Raw genomic sequence first — 22501 nt, 5'->3', positions numbered from 1 at the left:
TGACACTCCAAGCAACATCATTACGGAATTAGAATTTTACGTTTATAATTTTAAGCTTAAAAAATATAACGTTTATAATTTTAAACTCAAGAAATATGATAAACTTATTGATTACCAACAATTATTTTATACGCTGATAGTTATTCACGTTAATTAGCTTTAAAGAAAGAGAATTGTTTGATCCATATAAAGATCAATCTGAAATATCATTCCTAACTAACGTGGAAATCCTTTTATCATCAAAATATCTTTTGTTCAAATAATGTATTAGTATTAAACAGTTTATTAAATATTTATAAATATTGAAAATTCAATTACTTTCGTATATTAATTTCAGATAGTTATAAAATTGTTAAATTAATTAAATCCTGAATTTATTCACAATATTAGAGCACATGTTTGTGTTTTTCACTTACATTTTCTATCTTAATATCAACTCAATACATATTACTTAGAAAAAACATTATTATTTTATTTGTTCATATTTAGTAAAAACAACATATAAAATGATAAAAACAAAGTAATTTATGTTGAATTTAGATGCTAAGAAAATGATGGGAGGTCTAATGATTAGGTCTTCCCCTAAATGGCCATACGTACTATCACTCATTTCCAACAATAATGACTTGTCTTTTTTTTTATTCAACAAGGTAATTACTATTGCAAATGATCTAAAGTAAGAAAATAATACAATTTTACATATTTTAAGATTTTTGTTGTACACATTTTTCACTAAATAACATCATAACTTCTTTTTATTACCATTATTATTATTATTATTATTAATAAGAATTCTTTGCACGCATTTTCAAGAAAATAACATCATAACACCAAAAATTTAACATTTTGGTGTCCGTCGGCAGGCTTTAATTGGAAAATTTGTTGGCTTTTTGAAAACATGTCTAAAATAAAATAAATAAATAAAAAGTCAATATCATCAATAGCACATTAAAAGTAAAATTGTGTCTTTACATATTTGACTCATAATTGTACTCTTTGTTTGGTTTCCTTCTATTCACTAAATTTTAAAAATATCTATCGTGATTTCTTAAAATAATTATTTTAAATTAATAAATAGTTGTTTTTAAATATTATAAGTATTTTATTACATTAAAGTACAAAGGGAAAAGTGTTTTTATAAAGATCTTACAATTAGTTATTTTTAAAAAGCGCCTAAAAGAAAAATATGACAAATAATTTAAATTCGAAGGAATAAGTAATTATTTGACTATGTTTCATGAATGAATCAACTTTTTGGAGACAAATATACATTTTTATATGTGTGTTTGGAAAAAGCCGTTGATGTAGGTCGAAAATAATTGTATAATGACAAATATAGTTTTCATTAATTAGTCGTTTATTTTATGCTTTCACCTTTCAGATGGTTAAGAGATTTCTTGTATTAGGGTTTTGTTTGTTGACATCATTTTCCCATAAGATTAACTTTTTTATTGGTCCACAAAAGCAATACAAATAAGTGGTGTGTCACGACCTAAACTTATGGCATGTATTGTATGCGTTGATTCGATTGATACTAAAAAATTGTACGTTAGTTAAAAATCCTAAAGAATACGTATATTATGTAAATTTGTGATGTATATACCATATAAGGCCTCTTAAAAACTCAGCGTTCTTGTTGAGGTTTTTACCATCATTATACTAAGGAGGACCAACTCTAATACCATATATGTCACTATCCAATTTAGTTCAAAGAACGTATATGGTGCAACTAACTCACAAATTTGTCCCCTCGGACTTAATTGGTCATCTTCGAATTCAAAAGCATATGTACCATGTGAACTTTGTGTTTTATAAAGTTCTTCACATTCTTTCTTCTATTTCAATATAGGATTCGTCTAAGATATCATGTTCATCTGTTCTTCAAAAGCTTGCTAGTCTAATAGTCTTCACTTTTATTTTTTTAACACTATTTGGAACAAAATAGGTAAGCTTGTAGAGTATTATGTGCAGTGTGTGTATACACAATTTTATAGTTTTTTAACTATATATATTATAAAGCGCGACTTTATTTCTTCACTTAAGAAATTGTCAAATCAATGCAGAAATATGAAACAAAATATAGTAATATTGATTATGATTTTAACAAATCCATTTCTTGTATTCATGACGATCTTCCTATATAAAATAATAATATTTGAAAATGCTAAAACAAAGTTAAAAGCTACTCTGATAGTATAAAATATTTTTTGATATCATTATTATAAATGCTTATTGTATAAATTTATTACAATTTGTCACCAAGTCCATAACACGTAAATTGTCTACTTGGACTATATTATTACCGACCTCAAAAGCACACCTATTATTTGAACTTCTTTTATTTCTTATAAATTTTTTACTTTCTTTTCATTTTCTAATATAAGATTCACCGCACTTACACTATAATCACCCTATAAAAAAAAGACAGTCAGGTGCACTAAACGCTCTTTTCTAATAGTGTTTGGGGCCCAAGAGAAGGTTACACTATAAGAATATAATGCACAGAGTCTAATGTACGTAATTGTATCCTATATTTCTATATAAAAAACTATTTTCACAATTTGAATTCATAACTTCTTAGTAATCACGCGACAACAATTTTACCAGTTACACCGATACATTAAACAATAAATACCAAAGGTGGTCCTCTAATGAGTACACTCCAAGTTAAATCTAAGTCTCTCTCTCTCTATTATAGTCATTGAAAAAGACGTTTACTTCATCTTTGTAGCACACGTATAGTAATTACATATATTTGGAGAAAGAAAACATTAGTCTATCTATGTTTTTGTAGTGTAGTGAAAACATTAATTGTATTTTAATTAAACTATTAATTATTGTGCAGCCACCACATATTTATATATATATATATATATATATATAACATATAGATGAAGATATTATCATTGTGGAAATTATAATTTAAGGAGATATAGCTAGGGATGGGACATCACTGCTGCAGCAAACAGAAAGTGAAAAGAGGTTTATGGTCTCCAGAAGAAGATGAAAAACTCATGAGACATATCTCCACACAAGGCCATGGCTGTTGGAGTTCTGTTCCTAGACTAGCAGGTTAATTTCATATACTTCATTTCTCATATTTCTCTTTAATGGAGGAGTTGTTGAATTGTGCGATTGTCTTATTTTAAAAAAAATAATCGAACTTCTTATAGTACCATGCATAGGTAGAGAGATCTAGAACATATGTAACACATTTTTATTTACTTCATTATATATACAACACTCTTCTCGAAGCATGTGTATTCTTAATTTTCTAGTAAGTATAATGATCACAAAATCACTTGAAATGAGAAAAATGAATTCATGCTCTCTTTATAATCCGATCTGATCAGCATACGATTTCATTTAATTTATATTTTTATTCACTTAATTATATTTTCAAACAATTTACAGGGTTACAAAGGTGTGGGAAAAGTTGTAGATTGAGATGGATAAATTACTTGAGGCCAGATTTAAGAAGAGGTTCATTTAGTGAACAAGAAGAAAGAACAATCATTGATATTCATAGAATATTGGGAAATAGATGGGCACAAATAGCGAAACATTTACCAGGTAGGACAGATAATGAAGTGAAGAATTTTTGGAATTCTTGCATTAAGAAAAAACTCATTGCTCAAGGATTAGATCCAAATACTCACAATCTCCTCAAGAACAAATCCAACAATTCAACCAAAAAATCCAATAATTACACTCATCACATTCAAGATTCCACCTCAATTTTCACTATTGATCATACTTCAACAAATAAAGGGATAACTTCAATGGATTTGAAATCAACTTTTTCCCCTTATTGTGATAATATTACATACAATCACACTCCTATTGTTCCTAATATTGAATACCAAAACCCAACATTCGCGTGGAGTGAGCAGATAAATCATAATAATACAGTAATTACTATGCTTCAGTCTCAAACAAGTGATCAGAGAACTCGAGATTCCTTGTTGGATTTCACGAGTTGTTGTTTAATGGAAAACGCGGCGAATATTAATGTGTCATCTTATATAAACGAGAACAGCATGTGGAATGGAACTGGACTTGAACCAACTACCTTAAATCCTATCAATGGACAAGAAGAACAAGAAATGCAAGTAGTACAATTACAAGGTGATCAAGAATTTCCAATTATTAAGACTAAGTTTTGTGATGATCAAGAGGATGTGTATAAGGTGGTTCATGATCATGATCAAACGGTGGAAAAAACGTTCAACGACAGCTCTAACTTCGATTTTGAGTTTATGGATTCTGGATTATACACTAATGTTAATTCTTCTATGGATCAACTTTCATGGGATTGTTAACAAGTTGTTTTTTGAATTAGTTTCCTAGTATATCTTTCTTGCATGTTTATTTTGTATTACACTTTGTTTGGGGGGAGGGGGTTATAAAGTAAAATGGTAGTTGTAGCTTTATGTCAAAAATGATCATGATTATTTTGAAAAGATTAAGTCATGTTTAAATTGTGGAAATGAAAAGAGAAAATATCATAATTACTATATGTCTTTTGTAACTATTGTAATGATTAATTCTTTCCTATTAGTGGTGATGTCCAATAGAGACATTCACCAATTTTAGAATTAACATTGTTGCTTATATATATTTTTTGTGTTTCATTTTGTATTACACTCATTGTTGATCTTTCAAAGAAAATGACAAGTGATTTCTCAATTTAAAAAAAATACTTTAGCACTTGCCATTATTCTCTTAACGAAAATTTTTTACATCACGTTTTTATTTTACCTTTTACTAAAGAATACCATACCATATGTTGGCTACAACTAGTCTACTTTTGGAGGGGCTCTTTTTCTGAGTCCCCCAACAATTCATGTACAATATTTTGGAACTATGTTTTATATTTTGAAAAATCAAATATGTATAAAGTTCACGTGAGAAAGAGTCAACAAGTTTAAAAAGCATTGGTATTATAAGCAAAAAACAACTTTGGGACAAAGTGATTGATACACGATCAAATCACTCTGAGAAATTTTTTTAACAAAATTTTGTTATAGAAATCATATAATAAGAAATATCAGTTCCACGAAAAACATGATTATTTTAATAAAATGCTATTATAAAAATAATTGTTATAATAGAAAGTTGATTTCTCATGTGTTTTTTAGGAAAGAAACAACATACTTGATCTACTCGTACAGAGTGGAATAAAGGAGGATAGGATATACACAAAACTTACCCTTACCTCGAGGATAGAGAAGTTGTTTCAGATAGACTTTGGAATTTAGCCATGTAAAGGAAAAACGATAGTTCTGTTTTTTTAATGTTAAAAAGTTTGAGGTTTATAACATATAAAATGATCCAAAGCAGTCATAGGACTGACTGTAGGAGACTAATGGATGATCTCATTATTAGGCAAACACACATTTTGCAAGACATCCAAAATATGATTATTGCAAACTGTTCTTCGCCGATACAAAAGATCAATGTACTGCAAATCTTATAAAAGGGGGAAAAACTGCTTAAAACAATTTGAATCATTGCAGCTGATATTGCAACATACTCTCTGCAAATCATCCATAGTATTAGTCTTCGTCTTCATCTGCAACAAAAGCTCCAGCGAGATTAGGAAAACTACGATACCACAGTTACACACAACATAAAAGAAAGCCACTCCAGCAAAAATTATAGAGCCCAGAAGAGTAACTTCCGGGAGGCACAACAGACACAAACATGAAGCACAATCTTGATTCTATTTGATGGTTGAACATAAGGGGCAATTGGATACTTTCTCCATCAGTTATGCTGAGCCTCTGGTATTATAGTATGCTTTTACTCTTCTTTTTTTATAACCATGGTATGTGAGTCAGTTTGCGCACACCTTAACTAATTCCACCAGTATAGGTACCAAGCAACTCTATCCATCAACGTTTGGACAGATAGGAAAAATCACCTGGTGTTTTCACATCCTCTGGAATTTGAACTTACCTTAGCTCATGGTTCTACTCTTCCTATGTAGTTTCTAAAAGGGTTCCCATGATTTTAGATATACATTTACATGTCATTTTCATGCATTGTGCGTACCAAATCCCATCCGTTTTATTTTACTTTTGACAAAGTAAAAAATAAACTTTCAACATTTTGACAAGGCTTATAGCATATGTGTCTAAAATGTTCAATATCTATAGAACGAAAAATTAAGAACATATTAACAGTGCTAATATTTTGTTCTTGCTTTTGCAGGTATGACTATAGAGAGGCTTCTAAGAATCTTTCTTTTTGACAAGGCTTATAGCATATGTGTCTAAAATGTTCAATATCTATAGAACGAAAAATTAAGAACATATTAACAGTGCTAATATTTTGTTCTTGCTTTTGCAGGTATGACCATAGAGAGGCTTCTAAGAATCTTTCTTTTTGACAAGGCTTATAGCATATGTGTCTAAAATGTTCAATATCTATAGAACGAAAAATTAAGAACATATTAACAGTGCTAATATTTTGTTCTTGCTTTTGCAGGTATGACTATAGAGAGGCTTCTAAGAATCTTTCTTAAACTCAATGCCCAATCAAACATCACCATATAAATACAGAAAATACCAAACTTTTCCTTCAATGACATCTCTAGACATCATTTCTTACCTAAAATACAAATGTTTAAGCTCATGCAGCTCAAATCATGAAATATCAAAAGCATCATTAAAATATTCTATAAGAGGCCAACAAACAAATTCACACATACTTCAGAAGAATTTTTTTTGGAACATAAGAGAGAAGCAGGCAGGTACTTCCAAAGAATACTTTCCGAGTTCACCAAATCCTTTTCGTGATTCTATCCACAGAGTGGAGACTTTAAACCCCAAACTAGAGAAATCAAAAATTGTTTATTTGAAGGTCGATTTGGAATGAATTTTCATTGATTTTAGGGATTTAAGGTCCTTCTGTTGTGGGTAAACTAATTTTGACAAAGACTGCTGGACATTTTCTAAATCTAGAGTACTTCTATCAAAATTAAGTCAATGAAAATTGTAAAGAAGTAACAGATGGTTGTATGCTTGTATGGAAAAATTGGTTCCAAGCACTGAAGTACAAGACAAAATTGTATTTAAAACGACAAGCCTGGTCTAAATTCTTGATTGTTAGTTTAAGTATAAAACTTTACTTAATACTTACATCATTACATTAAATTATAAATAATTCTTGTCAATGTAACATTCTTTACCAGTGAATGGTGGAATTTTCATGATGATTTAGTTGAGTGGTGGAATTTACACTTTTTGGATTAACAACTGGTTCTCTTGGGTGCGAACATGATTGGATTATTGAAATATGTTTGAGCATGTAAGTACTCGTAGAGGTTACTTCCTATTAATTCATATTTTTCTTTGCATAGTCAATCAATTAGACAAAATTACTAACACTAAAATAATTCATGCAACATATCCGTACCCAAAAAATGAACAGATTGGAGCATCAAAGATTGAATGGCACCCTTGGTTTGCCTTTTTAGTCAAAAAGGCTACCATCAACTCTAATTCAAAATGCGAGAATGAGGTGGGTGTCAAATATTTGTTTGCCTCTTTTGCCAGAGCCCAAACAATGACCTTCAGATATAACACCCAGACACCTTTACCCTCAGAAATAAACCTAATGCCCAAGCCAAAACCTATCAGTAATATAAACACGATACCACATTTAAACCAACCAACACCTAAGGCCATTTAACACAAACCACATCCCATGTCGCTGAAAACAAAATATAATCAAGTATAACTCTTAAAGCTTTTCTTTTCATAATCAAGTCTGACAACCAAATTATGTCATGTAATAAAAGAAATATTAATTGCATATGGAAGCTATATTTCATGAGAATTTTAATCTGATCTAATTCTAAATTCATTATTCTTGTTCTGTTATCCCACTACTTATTGCTTTTCGTTTTACTTCAATGGTGGTAACAGAGTACCTGTTTTGGGACAAAAGTTGTTTAAAGATGGTACATCCCAAAGGAAACCACCTGCTTGTTACTGGGTTACAAAGAATATGCAGGTACGGAATTTGTGGCAAAGTGTGAAAAAGATGCAACCGAGATTGATCATCCCTTTTCCCATGAGTATAGGAATAATAGTTTTGCCCAAAAAGAGCTTCTGGAAGGAGAAAGTGAATCAGTAGAAGTAGCAAGGGAGCAAAAGAGAAAACGGCCCAGTTGATAACTGTAAACATCAGCATTGCTGAACTAAGCAAAGATTTTTTTGTTGATAACGGATAAATCTCCGACACAGGAGGCGCGTGGCTTGAAGCTTGATGGATAACGGACCCTCCCTTCAATTGTTCTCCACTTAATTACAAAGCTTTTGTCTACGGCAGTATTCTAACCAGCGCCCTGTGCCTAACCCACACAACAAAAAATTAATTCTGGTTGACTTTTATCCAGTATCTTTACTTTGCCCCTTAACTTCCTTTTAAGGTGCAATAGTCATCTAAGGAGAAAACTAAACATGGTACTGGAAATACTAGGGCAGCCAATCCAAATGCATAACAGATATTTGAGGGTAGTAGAGGTACTGTCAGTACTAGGTTAAATCTAACAATACACGCTTCATCTTTAAGGTCAACTCATTTATACTTATAAAATTAGCAAATTACATGATGAATTGGGAAGCTTTAAATGAACAACAAGATCCATTAACATCCAAGAACTAGATACTTGCAACCCAAAAGTAAAACCAGAATCCAATAAAACACAACCGAAATTATAAACTTCTTCACCTTTTTTCAAGATAAATACATAAGAATTAAGATAGACATGAAAAAATAGGATCGTCTCAGGAAAGGACCCCAATGTGCAATGATAGTCAATATCCTTAAAGACAACATTTCTAAAGTTTTGAACAGGTTATTCACTACTTTAAAGACATCCCTAAACATTTCAAGGCATGGAATCACTAATGATTCCCACATTTTCTAAGGATTCCTCCATCAATTGCACTGACCTCCCATTGCCCGACGACTTCCTCTAGAAGAAGAAAGATTTATTTTACCTACAAATAACATTGACCAACCCAAACAAGACTCCTTTTTTCAAATTAGCCATCTTGTATGAATATCCTCCAACAAAATTTTAAGGGCAATACTACTACCTCCATTTCAATTTGTTCGTCTTACATTAAAAGAATGCCTCTTTCCCTTTTTGCAACTCTTGCACTCCAATTTTTTACACGGGACAAGTAAGACCACAAGACTAAAAGAGCATTTTGCTACATTCAACACCAACCACAAGATTCAAAAATCGTTCAGATATTCTTAAATTTCATGCCAAATCAAAACATCTTTAGCAGTAAACAGTAGTAGAGACCCTCATTTGAGCACATCTATGGTTATCAATTTCAAAGCTTGTGTCTTTACAAAGTGATTGCACAATTACTAATAGATAGAAAGATTGAAATCCAATAAAGGTTGTTCAATCGAAATTTGGTTGATATGAAAACTTACCAAAGTAACGGCGTTCATTAGCTTGCCTAGATTTCTCAAGCAATTTGTCGAGATCTTCATTGCTCTTAGCTTCCCATTTCACCATCTGATTGGCAGCCACCACACCAAGTCCCATACCCAACAAATGTTCCCATGGATCTACTCAATCGAAACCAAAAATCAGAAGCTAATCCCAAAAGAAAAAAACTGTATTTTCTTAAATTAAAAAAGAAAAAGGAGAATAGAAGAATACGGCGCATGTAAGGAAGTTTTCGAAGGGCATTAGAGTACATCTGGGTACCCAATCCCAAAAGGGCTCCCACCATTGTTGCACTCAACGGCATCTTCTTCTTCTTCTTCGGCGGTGGAAGAAATGGTCAGTCAGCAGCAGGCGAGGTGTATAGGCTGAGAAATTCCACTGCCCCTTTTTCAATACTGTCGGATTCTACTAGGGTCGGGTTTGGGCCATATTTATAAAAGGGAAAATTATATATAATGACAAACTAATAAATTAAATTAATCGTTACAAACATTTTTTGATTTAATTCGGTTCCTTAGCAAATTGTTTGTCGGTCATGTCTTTCCCTCAAACTCTCGCTCCATCTCTCACTCGCTTTCTCTCACTTTTATACAAATACAAGTGTGTAAAATTTGATTTATTTGTATAAAGCATAGAAAATCGTATAAATACATATATTTTTGTTCCTTTCTCCTCTTTTTCAGATCTCGCTCACCACTCTCCCTAATCTCCTTCGCCATCTTCGCCTCTCTCACTTATACAAACAGAATCAAAATGTATAAATTGTGTTTCTGTTTGTATAAAGCGATTGTTTATACACATACAAATACATATATTTTCGTCCTATACACTTATAATTATAAAATAAAAATACTCTCCTGCCCAGTTTCTTTTGCCTTTCTCGTTTTATACAAATTCAAATTGTATATAATTTCTCTTTCTCGTTTTATACAATTCGATTCAATTGTATATTCTCTGCCCAAGTCTCTTCGATCTTTCTCTCTTTCTCATTTTATACAAATTCAACATGTATATATTATTGTTCTATACACTTGTAATTATACAATTCGTTTTATCCACTTCGTTTATACAATTCTCTGCCTAAGTCTATTTCTATTTCTCGGTTTATACAATTCGTTTCAATTGTATATGTATAACGAATTATACAATGCTTCTTATGGGTGCAATTATGCAAACTTTGCTATAAAAGACAAATATGAATTTTATGTTTATTATATGTGAAAATTGTCCTATATAAAAACCATAATTGTAAAGATCAAATTCATTTATTTTTTTGTGGATTAATTACGGAAATCCCACCTTTTAATTCACTTATTACTATTATTCCATATAAGTTTTATAAATTTCCAAAATCTCTGATTTTCGCGCATCATATTAGTGTATTTTGCGCATCACATTAGTATATATCGCGCATCAGATTAGTGTATTATGTATAAAATGTACCTCATACATCAGATTAATGTATCTCGATGCACTAGTGTATCTCGCGCATCAAATTAGTGTATCATGTATAAAATGTATATCAGATTAGTGTATCATATATAAAATGTAATATATCTTATTTAACGATTAATGTATCTCGCGCATTAGATAATGTATCAGCGCTTATATTATTGTATCCGCTTTAAGGCATTTCTGTAATTATAGATTTTTAAAGGATAGATTATAATTTTACCTTAAAAATATGTGATTCTCTGTAATTTGATCTTTTTTACATAGAAATTTGAGATGATTAAAATATGTGATTTGTATATGGAAATTTGCTTAATTGGTATGAATAATGCACAATAAATAATAAGTATGAAATTAAAACTTTTTGGCATTTTGTAGTTATTTTAAAGAAATTAGGAGATTTTTTTTTGTTTTTTCGTGTATGTTAGTCAATAAATATTTTGGAGATGTGATTTTTGAACGAGTTTCTTGTAAAATCTTTACGGAAACCTTTTAGGGAGTTGGAAGAGTAGTAGGTGAGTGCTCACCATCTTTTGCACATATTTTGGAGATAGGAGTCATTCTATAAGAATTAGGTGATACTTTTAGTTTTTTTTTTGTGTGTGTGTTACTTCATGAATATTTTGGTGATATGATTTTTAGATAGTTTTTTCAAAACCTTTATGAAAAATCTCTGTAGGGAGTTAGGGGAGCAATACGTGAAGTCTCACTATTTTTTACACATATTTTAGGCATTTAGAGCCTTTTTATAGGAATTAGACAATTTTCTCAGTATTTCGTGTGTGTTAGCCCATGAATATTTTGGTTATATGCGTCCCGATCATTTTTTGCAAAAACTTTACAAAAACCTCTCTAAGTATTAGGAGAAGAAAAACGTGAAGCTTCACCATTTTTGCATAGATTTTGTGCATTTATGAGTCATTTTATACGAATTAGGTAATTTTCTGAATTTTTCGTGTGTGTTAATAATCATGAATATTTTAGTAATGTGACTTTTTTGTAAAATCTTTACGAAACCATCCATAGGGAGTTATGGTAGTAATACATGGAGTCTCACTATTGTTTGCATTTATTTTGGACATTTAGAATCCATTTAAAGGAATTAGGTGATATTTCTGAGGTTTTCATGTGTGTTCGCTCATAAATATTTTGATGATATGACATTTTGATGATTTTTTTTTTGAAACCTTTATGGAACTCTTCGTATGGCATAGGGGAAGAAGTACATGAAACATCATCATTTTTTTCATATGTTTTGGACATCTCTAGGAGCCATTTTTACAAGAATAAGACGATTTTCTCAGTTATTCATGTGTTTTAGCTTTATGACTATTTTGATGATATGACTTTCAGATGATTTTTTGCAAAATTTTTACAAATCATATGTTAAATCTATGAATATTTGAGAGGTATAATATGGTGAAACCATGTATACATCCATTCATTTGAATAACACATGGAAATAATTTTTTGGTCCACATTAATCTTGTTATGAATAGTGTTTGAAATGACAGAACACATATTTTTACTTCAATTAGTAAAGGGTTGGAGACAAGTGGAAGCCCTTAAAATATGGAATTGATCAATGAACAATTTATAAATGATAGTAACAATTCAAATTTAGCGTGGCAAACAACTAGTAGCACGTATGGAATTAGATTTTAATAATGATAAAGTATCGATTAGAATTATGATGGAATAATTAAAATAGTAAAATTTCTTCATTTTTAATTCAAAGTGTTTTATATGATTTTTTTTATTTGCAAGTATTTTCCCCTCTAATAATCTTTATGTGTGTTGAATTTATATTAATCGAAACTCTAACACAATATCAAATCTCCAATGATTTGCTTTTTTTTTTTAAAAAAAAACAAAACAAAACTGTTGCAGTGATATGTTTATCATTTCAAATTTTATTGATTAAAAAAGAGTAGCCCACAAGCCGGCCTTTGCATCTTAATGCTACAACTGTGATTTCAACAATTTCTCTTTATGGTTAATTAAGGTCCCAATAAATTCATAACGTCCCTATTTTTTTATTTTTTATTTTTAAAAAAATCCACTCAATATTTATATATTTTTATAATAATTTGATAAATTTGAATTTATGCATTATAAGACTCATTTAATTAAAAATTTAAATCTAAAACCTCTAATTAAGTACATCATATAGATAAGAGTTTTAGATTGTCTTTATATCACAATACCATAATTCACGTCATAGTCCTTTCTTTTTCTTCCTTTCTTTCTTTAAGGTACTTTCAATTTTTATATGGGAAGCTTCTATATTTTGGTTGTTTGCTCAACATTTTCATATATGACATATATTTAATAGTATTCGAGCTACGTGTGTTTGAAGGATGTCAATTGATCTATCGAAAAGTTATGTATTATATATTATAAGAGGTCTCATATTATAATTATTATATTCTCACAGATATTATAAGAGGTCTCATATTATAACTATCATATTTTTGCAATAACTAAACAAACGAGGATGTTATAGAGAAATTTGCGTATGATAAACAGTGTCACTCCCATAATATTAAATATGGTGTTAAATATAAGGCGTAACGTGCGTTTGAGATATAAATAATCAGTTGACGTTTTAAATTCCCTCCAATAGAACAATTCTCTCTACCTTAAATATTCATCCAAAATTTAAGTTTTTTTTTTTTTTTTCAAATTTCTACACTTTTGACTGAATCATTGGATAAAGACCAAAAATATAGATAAGCTAAATAGTTTGTTAGTATTATTGATTGATGATCATTGTTTTAAATTTAAACGGTTAAATGCCTCTCCTAAAATCTTGTTCCATTTATATTGTTTCTGTTATTTTGCCTATTTTTATGAAACATTCTTCTTCTCTCTTCTTCTCTTAAATCTTTTGGCTTGTTGAAACAAATAATATAATGTCATGTTCAAAGATTTCATCTTTTTTGTTTTTCTTCTAATTTAGAATAGTATTTTTTTTGTTGATTTGTGGAGAAGAAGTGAGGATTAGATTATTATTTTTTTCTCCTAAAAATGGCTTCTTCACAAGTAGAAATTGCCTCCTCTTCTCCATTTGGCTATGTTCTTAATAATAGATGTTGTGGTACTAGTACTAGAGATTCCAATTCTTTCAACCAAAATTTCAAGAATTTGGTTCAATCCCATTTGCATTCTTGTAAAGCTTTTCCATCTGATTCTTGTGAGAATTCGCAAAACAATGTTGATTTATTCGAATGCAAAAAAACAGAATTTGGTGGCAAGAATCAAGAAAGTTGTGGTGGGGGTGTTTCTTCTCTTGTTAGAAAATGGAAAGATATTGAAACAGATTCGAAAAGTTTGAATTTGGTTCATAATTATGAGAATTTGGGATTTGTGTGTGATGAGTCTTGTTCAATTGTGATGAAAAGTGAATGTGGTTGGGAATCAGATGATAAAACAGATATAAGTAAAGATTCTGATTCTGATGTTAAAGAAAGTGAGAGGTTGGGAGTTGCTGATATAATCAAGAAACTCAAATTTGATAATGGTGCTAATGTTGTTGCTGCTGCTGCTGTCAATGGTGGATCACCGTTGCCTCGTGTTAGGACATCATCAATAAAGGATCATTCAGAAGGACAGAGGTGTAACTTTTCACCGGTTTTGAGTTCACCTCGATTCATCAGGGGGCGCCAGGCATTCAGTGATTTGCTCCTGCAAATGGATCGCGATAGGAAGAGGGAACTTGAAGGTCTTGTGGAACGTAAGGCGGTTTCCAAGTTCCAACAAAGAGGCAGAATTCAGGTACATTTCTCCCCTAATATTGATTGTAATCTTGATTCGTGTTGTACTATATTGATGTTGAAACAATGTTTGGATATACGGTATTCTAGTGTATGTTTGTTGTTATTGTTTACACATTTTTGCTTTGCTTGTTTGGTTAGACTATTCTGTACTGTAGAACAATTAATAAGTTCCCTGAAATATTTAATTTTTCGACAAGTCAAAACTCGAAAAAAATATGAAGATGTAGAGTATCTAATTGGTATGAGGAGCAGATACCGTTTAGGTTTCTTGATGTGTGTGTGTATATATATATATATATATCAATTCTAAGGATTTTGCACAGCTTTAACAATGTTAGAACTGAACACTTGTATTTGTGGGTACTGATTGATCCTTATAATTCAACTTCCTGACTAGGCTTTGCTTCGAGTTAGACTCATACGACATGGTGCAGAAATTAGAGGAGGCCATTCAGTGAAGAACTCGGCGTCTGAATCAAATAAATCGAAACATTCTGCAATTATGCATCTCAGGTGCAGTACATCCTTCTGTTTTCATTGTTTTTCCGTCCATGTGTGAAATGCTGAATGACCATTCTTGGGAAAGGCACCATGTTTCTTTTTTGGATCCCCGAGTAGCGTTTCCTTTCATTGAGAAATGGAAGGAATGGTGACAACAATCCTGAGTCGAGAGGTTCTTCTCGCTAAGTAGCATTCTTGAAACCATTAGATCACATTGTGGTTGCTAATGCAACATCTTTTAGCTGTCGATTTGTTTCGGGATGCTTATGAGGTAAAAATAGTCCAGGCGGTAGTTCTAGTTTTCAAGTCTTGACACCTCTGTGCTAGGCTAGGCGTCTTCATTGCGTTTGAAGTAAATTGTTTTCCAATTTTCTCATGTTTGGTTCACTAAGATATTTTGAAAAACGTTTTTCAAATGGACTTATTTTTCCTTAATTTTAAGAAAAATGACTTCCTTGCCAAAAAGTAACAAATTTTCTTTCAAAAACTCTCTTTCAACCCCATCACATAACCTCAAACTCGTTATCCGACTTCGACATGGGACTCAAATATCTGACCTTGACCAGAAATCCGACTCCCGTTCTCGACCATGACTCGAACTTGACCTGATTCTGACCCCATCTCAGATTCAATGCTGGTCTTGGCTCGGAGTTGAGTCTCTGGTCTCGGTTTGAGTTCAGGGTGGGGTTCAGTTCTCTAGTCAACATCGGATCCTGAGTGGTGATTATGATTGGTTCTTCAGGTTAGACTAGGATGACTTCGAGGATCAAGTTATGAGGCGGGGTTGAGGTTAGGTACGGGGGTCGGATCTTGGGGTAAGGACAGATTTCGGGCTGGAAAGGGGTCCCGGTCCGTGTTAAAGGGTGGGGGATTCGGGTTCTGTGTCAAAGTATTTGTCTAGATTATTCCACGATGTCCTTTGGACAATATTTTCTTCTTACTAATCAATCAACAGAGAATCACTTATTTAATACTATTTTCCTTCACATACCAAACACATTAAGCAGAAGATCCAAAGCAATTAGTTGTGTAATTGAAAGGAACTCAACTATGCTTTTGTTTAACAAAGTTCTAATCTTTCTGATGTATATTGCACAATGCATTAAACCATAATGTTAATTCATTTCAGGGAAAAGTTCAATACAGTAGGACAGCATGGTCTTGCTGTCTCAAGAAACACCTCAAAAGAAGTAGCAGAAAGCATCCATGAGAGCGGAAGCCTCCCTTCCACACCAAATCGACAACATAAAGAGAACAGTCATAGGGACTTTAAAAGCTTAAGAAGCCACCAAAGAGAACTAGGTCGTAGTAACTCTGCGAAAATAGGAACTGGATTTTCATTACATCAGCAGAAAGAAGAGGATCCCCTTAAGGGGCTTGTGAAGGAGAGAGCACGACTGCAGCCTGGTGTACTAGCCGACTCAATATGTACCTCTATAACATTGGGAGATAACACTCGAGACCCTAGCATATCTAAAAAAGTGAATCTTCAGAAACCAAGAAGCCCCCATAAAGAGGTTGTAGATAACAAACCAAAAGTTGAAAATATTGCTATTTCCAATCAGCTACAAGAAGAGAGTCATCATGAGGAAGTACCCGAGCAAGTAAGCCCCAGGAACATGGCGCCTAGCATACAAATTGGAAACAGATTTTCATCACATCAGCAGAGAGAAGGGGATCGACATAAGGAGCTTGTCAGGGAGAGAGCTGAAGTGCAGCCTGGTACAGCATCAGGAGAAAAGGCTCAAGACCCCTGCACAGCTAAAGAAGAGAGTCATCATAAACCAAGAAACAACCATAAAGAGGTGGTAGATAACAACCCAAAGGTTGGAACTTTTTGTATATCCAATCAACCGCGTGAAGAGAATCATTATGAGGAATTATGTAAGAAATTGAACTCGAGAAAGATGGCAACCAGCATACAAATTACTAACTTGTCCGAAAATCAGAAGGAGATGGCAAAAAAATCAGAAGGTTCTTGTATATTAAATCAACATGACATGAACCTTACCAGCTTACCGAGCTATACTTGTCAAGCACAGAGCTTACATGATATCCCTGAAAAAGCTAGTAGGGGAAACACAAGTTCCGAAGCTAGCCATAGCAACTTGTTGGATTTTGTAGAGGCAGGAAGACCTCCTAAGCATAGAGACGAGAACAAGCAACTTCCAGGGACTAGTGATTGCACGAATCCTCAAAGCGACCTGGAGGAGGAAGCAACCAACCAGTGTCTAGTTGAAAGTTACAGTGGCTCGGTAAGTGATTATTCCCTCACAACTAGTGGATGGGATGAACTGCAGTCTAACTATCAGCAAGACAATGAAGACTGGATAAGTTATATTTCTCGTCCACGGAAAGAATGGGAAGGTCTCAGGCAAGAAAGATACCAAGAGATGCTTGATCCTTTCTCACGCAATCATGACATACAACAACTTCTTCACCGGTATTAGCAACCTCCTTCAAATTTATTGTTATACTAATCCTATAAATTTGTTCTTTGTGATTTTGGTTTGCCTCTTAACCATCCACATATACATAAATATTCGTTATCTGTCCCATTAGCGTGCGAAAATATGAAAGTCTCGGTTATACATAGACATTCAAACTTGAAGCATCTTTAAATGATTTTCTTAATATTTGAAGTAAAGTTTTCTTCTTAAAGTGTGCAAGTGCTTATTGGTTTTTGTCCCTCTCAATGTTGTAGTTAAAGACTCGTCTGATTTGAGATGAGAATCAAACACATAGATTTCTAAGAATCTGAAAAGAAATGCAGCATTTTAATAAACAGTCCTACATGCGTTTGAGTTTATGTCCTTGCTCACGCCTATGATATTCATCCTTCAACTTTTTAAATCAAAGCATGGTTCATGACTTGCACTTCGATTTTGATTTTTCATACTCGTGCAGGAAAAGTGTTTCAGTGTTTCTTACGAGTGGTTTGAGAGAGCAAATTGATCGAATTATGGTGTCTCGCTCACAACAACTACCAAATGCAAGGATCAGCCATGTTGAGAAACCAGTATCAGCACAAGTGGCTGAAGATGAGGAGGAGGAAGTGGAACAGAATGGCAAAGAAGAAGTAGAAGTAGAATGGGGCTATAACGATGACTCTGAAGATGACAGTATCCCGAGCAGACCACAATACGATGAACCTGAAGCATTAATTCTTCAGAATACATCTTCACAGTCATGGAACACAAATCCATACCAGGAAGTTACTGATGACTCTTATCACTTCCCGTCTCCTTCTTCACTGCAATCTCAATCGTCTAATATATACTCCCAACCATGTTCTTCCTCCACCGGACATCCTTCAACTGTGAGTTGTCTATCCTTGCCAGATATTGTTGTTAACTATGAGATTCGAATCATTAGTCGTTATGAGATTGCATTGCATTGCATTAAACAGGAAATGGAACTCATATATGAAATGAGAGGACATATGGAGCAACTCCACCAAGAGATTTTTGAAATACGAAGATCTATGAAGAGTTGTATGAACATGCAAATGAAGTTACAACATTCGATTAAGCAGGACGTTGCAGCTGCAATCAGTCAGTTAGGTGAGTTGGAACAACAAATATCCATGATGCTATGAGATTGTAATACATTTGATTAATATATTTTTTTTTATACTACAGGTCAAAAGAGCATTGGGAATTCAGATAAAAAGGGTTCAAACAAAGGAAAATGTTGTATTTGCTATGAGGAGCCAGTTGATTCTCTTCTTTACAGGTACATTGATAAGTAGGGAACTGAAAAACTAAAAACAATACTAGTGATGTTCATACATTTTTGTTTTTGCTTCAGATGTGGACATATGTGCACCTGTTTCTTGTGTGCACATGAATTGATTTCTGGTATTGGAAAATGTCCGATATGCCAAGCTCCAATAATGGATGTAGTGCGTGCATATGCTCATTCATAAAAAGCAGAGTTGTGGAGGTTTACCAGAAACCCTTTTTGTACAAATTTATCCTTTGTATATGATGAGATAGGAATAATGAAAGACAAGTTTCTTTATTCGCATAGCATAATAACAACTTCAAAACCATTCAGAATGATGATGATCTCCAGACAGAGCAATAGATTCTTCACAAAATGTCAATTTTAGCTCTGCCCTTTGCTTCAAAGGTTTTTTCGTGATCATATAAACTGGCTGTCGCAAATTCAGGATTTTAAGATTTAAATATGGAACCTCTAGCTTAAGCAAAAAAAAAGCCTAAGCAACTTTTTTTGAACCACCTTATAACTATACTAGATTTATTTTTTCACGAGATTTATCCTTAGTGAAAGAAATATTATATTTTTACCTTGTTTTCACAATATATATATATATATATATAGAAAATAGCTCAACCTCATATAGAAGAACTGAATTAAATCAAACAAGAAAAAACTAAACTAAATCCAATAGAATCAAACCAAACAAACTATAGTCCGGTAGACATTATCAAAAAAATAAAATTGAAAATCAAAATATTAGAATCATTTTTGAACCAAAATATCAAACGTCCACGCCGAAATCTTCTCCCCCAACCCCACTTAGCTCAAAGTTGAATGCCCCTAGCAATGCATGTGAGGGATTTAATTTGTCTTACGGATTAGAGTTGATGCTAATTAAGAGCATATGGCCTTCACTATTCACTAGTACAATATGTGAACTTGCAAAAAGCAACCAAGAGGGACAACATTTCTATTCATGTGTCAATTTCACAAAATTGGTTGTCACATGCAGATACACATGCTCAACATTTCTCTCACACACAGACATATATAGACGTGTCAAATCTATGATAAATATATATTTTATTTGTATAGTGTAGCTAATATAATATTCTGATAGAAAATATTCGTCTAATCGACATTTATAGATAACTTTCACCGCTTATTTAAATATTTTGAGTCAATCTTGAACATGTCAAATAGTTAAAATCAATAAAAGGTCATATACTAGATCAAAGTTGGTTTTGGTTAAAGTGAATCAATAAAAGGTCATAAAATGATTTATATATTTTTTTTAAAAAAAAAACACCAAGAAGTGTTAATTTATATAGCTACTTATATATACCATTAAGAATAAATGTTCGATGAGTATCATCTATCATCTTTAATGTAGATATTAATTGATCAAGTTGCCCTTTGGCCCTCCTTCCTATTAGGAGCTGGAAATTTGTAAGTAATACTCTTTAATTTTTTTTATTTTTTTTAATACATGTACACATATTTTTGTTGGTTGGCTGAGGGATATTAGGGACCCTATAAATTATATTTATCTCCAATTAACTTAGCATGTGAGAGAAAAACTATATGATTATATTTATCTCTAATTAACTTAGCATGTGAGACAAAAATGAGAGAACTTTACCCTGTTGCTTTTTGTGTTTTTGTGGTTGCAGTGCTACAATAATTTCATTACGATATGATTGTGTACTTGTTCAAAATTAAACATGCATGTAGGTCACCCCATATATATTGGCATTGTAGGTCATATATATATATTTTGCTTCCTTTGTGATACAAATGAAATCTCAAAAGTTAATCATTTCGTTATAAATTTTTTTTTTGATATTTAACTTATTAGTTATTGTGATTTATAATATATTTTATATAATATATTTCTCTCTTTATTCAAATTATGTGGTATAGATAATATTTTAAGAATTAACGAAAACAACTTATATGTTTACAATAGTTTTTACATAATTTTCTGTCTACATTAAGCAATATTACATAAAAATTTATAGAAGAAAACACGAAAATTACCAAATTACCCCTGGCACACAATCAGGTATCTTGACAAATTGTTTAGTCTCTTTTTTAGAAGTAGTAAACAAAGTTTAACAAAAAAAAAGGAATTATCTTGTTATATATTTCTGAGATGTGTTATGAATATACTAATTTAATATTGGAGTAAGAAAAATGAGGGAAACAAAAAAAGGGAATTATTTAACTATGTAGCATATGACATGATTATTCCATATTATTACAAAAGCTTTTTATTTTCACTTTAGATCGTAAGTACGTACCCAAATAAAAAAAATTATATTGAATATGTTATTTATATGACTAAATCACTTTAAAAATAATTTATTGTTTTTTTTCTTTTAACTTCTTATTTTTTAATTGTTTTTTTTTTGCAACATGGAAATAATAAAGTGATTAATTAATAGGAAGTAAAAATATTGACTTAATAATTTATAAAAACTAACAAATAATGAGCATAGAAATAAATAAATAAACTTATTTTCCTTGTCTCCTTCTTGATTCTTTTAGAAATAAATAAGAATACAATTTTAAAAAAGTTAATTAGTGTTTGATAACAAAAATTTTATAGTGGATCAATATGGATTGTAATGAGATAATTGAAATTTTTAAAGGTTTTAGATTTGAGTGTCTAGAAATGAATATCATATTAAAAGTGTGTCCCGTTGAATGTAACAATATCTGTATTTGAATTTGATCAAACTGAAATAAATGAAAAAATTATGGAGCTACCTATTGATATGATAGATGTCAATCATCTTGTGTTTTTGCCAAGAATTGCGTCTCATTATTTGATGGATTTGCACATGGCTTGTCTTTTTTCTATTGAAAATCAAAGTAACTTACATGTGATATTATTACCATCCATTAAAATTAGTACCAAGTATTAATCAAATTAGGTGAGTGAATTGACATTCTCTAAGTTGCTGTCTTTATTTTGGAAAACATAACAAATTACAATTCCATTAAGAGATGGATCTAAACGCAATTGAGATATAGTAACTGATTGGTTGATCATAATTTTAAAGTTAGAACTTGAGTACTCATAGTTGTTTTTGAGTTATCGAATGTGATATAGTAGCAAGTATTTTTTTTCATTTTTAATTAGAGTGTCAGATTTAGATTTGAATTTTAGAGAAAGCTTTCCAACATGTGAGTCTTTTTTACATAAATAATTATATTTGAACTTGAATAGTACTGCTTGAAGTCCAAGATTTCACTCTTGTCACATATATATTGCTTACCGCATAAGGTTTAGATTATACACCTGGAGAAATGAAAATAACAATTGATGGGCACAACGCACCAAAAAATAGATTGGTCACTGAAAAATATAAATATAATATTTCTCGATTTTGTTACGATGTCTTATTTATTTTACATCGATTATCGTATTGTTTTATTATAGTTTCTGTTATGTTAGTAAAGTCTATCCACGCTGAAAATGATTTGAAGCAATTAAAAATTGAGAGAAAAATGAAGTCTTAGCTAGAACTTCCACGACATCATATCCAAGCCC

At 31.6% G+C, this 22501-nt stretch overlaps 3 protein-coding genes across 3 annotated transcripts; 2 read left to right on the top strand and 1 right to left on the bottom strand.

Moving 5' to 3' along the window:
• The first annotated feature begins 2889 nt into the window (after positions 1-2889).
• LOC101245994 (transcription factor MYB86-like) lies at positions 2890-4602 on the top strand. The gene is made up of 2 exons (XM_004248463.5): positions 2890-3072; positions 3415-4602. Exons 1-2 carry the CDS (start codon positions 2943-2945, stop codon positions 4320-4322), a joined length of 1038 nt encoding a protein of 345 aa, XP_004248511.2. The 5' UTR covers positions 2890-2942; the 3' UTR covers positions 4323-4602.
• Positions 4603-5266: 664 nt separating this feature from the next.
• On the bottom strand, positions 5267-9906 carry LOC101258498 (uncharacterized). Its single transcript, XM_004248357.5, has 3 exons — positions 9698-9906; positions 9466-9603; positions 5267-5575 (listed from the first exon to the last, which is right to left on the bottom strand). The coding sequence occupies exons 1-3, from the start codon at positions 9786-9788 to the stop codon at positions 5559-5561; spliced, it is 246 nt and encodes an 81-aa protein (XP_004248405.1). The 5' UTR covers positions 9789-9906; the 3' UTR covers positions 5267-5558.
• A 2208-nt stretch (positions 9907-12114) lies between these two features.
• LOC101246285 (uncharacterized) lies at positions 12115-19239 on the top strand. The gene is made up of 7 exons (XM_004248464.5): positions 12115-14713; positions 15113-15228; positions 16346-17659; positions 18124-18535; positions 18626-18779; positions 18858-18951; positions 19027-19239. Exons 1-7 carry the CDS (start codon positions 13967-13969, stop codon positions 19142-19144), a joined length of 2955 nt encoding a protein of 984 aa, XP_004248512.1. The 5' UTR covers positions 12115-13966; the 3' UTR covers positions 19145-19239.
• The last annotated feature ends 3262 nt before the right edge of the window (positions 19240-22501 follow it).

Source organism: Solanum lycopersicum, chromosome 10 (genome assembly GCF_036512215.1).
Source record: "Solanum lycopersicum chromosome 10, SLM_r2.1".
NCBI classification, from domain to species: Eukaryota; Viridiplantae; Streptophyta; class Magnoliopsida; order Solanales; family Solanaceae; genus Solanum; species Solanum lycopersicum.
This window is presented reverse-complemented; position numbering and strand designations above follow the sequence as displayed.

What these genes read in the sequence shown, in the direction of transcription:
- LOC101245994 (XM_004248463.5), top strand. Translation starts at nt 2,943, where the DNA reads ATGGGACATCACTGCTGCAGCAAACAGAAAGTGAAAAGAGGTTTATGG. An exon ending in TTCTGTTCCTAGACTAGCAG is followed by an intron (nt 3,073 to 3,414) that starts GTTAATTTCATA and finishes AACAATTTACAG; the next exon opens with GGTTACAAAGGTGTGGGAAA.
- LOC101246285 (XM_004248464.5), top strand. Translation starts at nt 13,967, where the DNA reads ATGGCTTCTTCACAAGTAGAAATTGCCTCCTCTTCTCCATTTGGCTAT. An exon ending in AACAAAGAGGCAGAATTCAG is followed by an intron (nt 14,714 to 15,112) that starts GTACATTTCTCC and finishes CTTCCTGACTAG; the next exon opens with GCTTTGCTTCGAGTTAGACT. An exon ending in AGCTGCAATCAGTCAGTTAG is followed by an intron (nt 18,780 to 18,857) that starts GTGAGTTGGAAC and finishes TTTATACTACAG; the next exon opens with GTCAAAAGAGCATTGGGAAT.
- LOC101258498 (XM_004248357.5), bottom strand. Translation starts at nt 9,788, where the DNA reads ATGCCGTTGAGTGCAACAATGGTGGGAGCCCTTTTGGGATTGGGTACC. An exon ending in AAAACTTCCTTACATGCGCC is followed by an intron (nt 9,604 to 9,697) that starts GTATTCTTCTAT and finishes TCGATTGAGTAG; the next exon opens with ATCCATGGGAACATTTGTTG.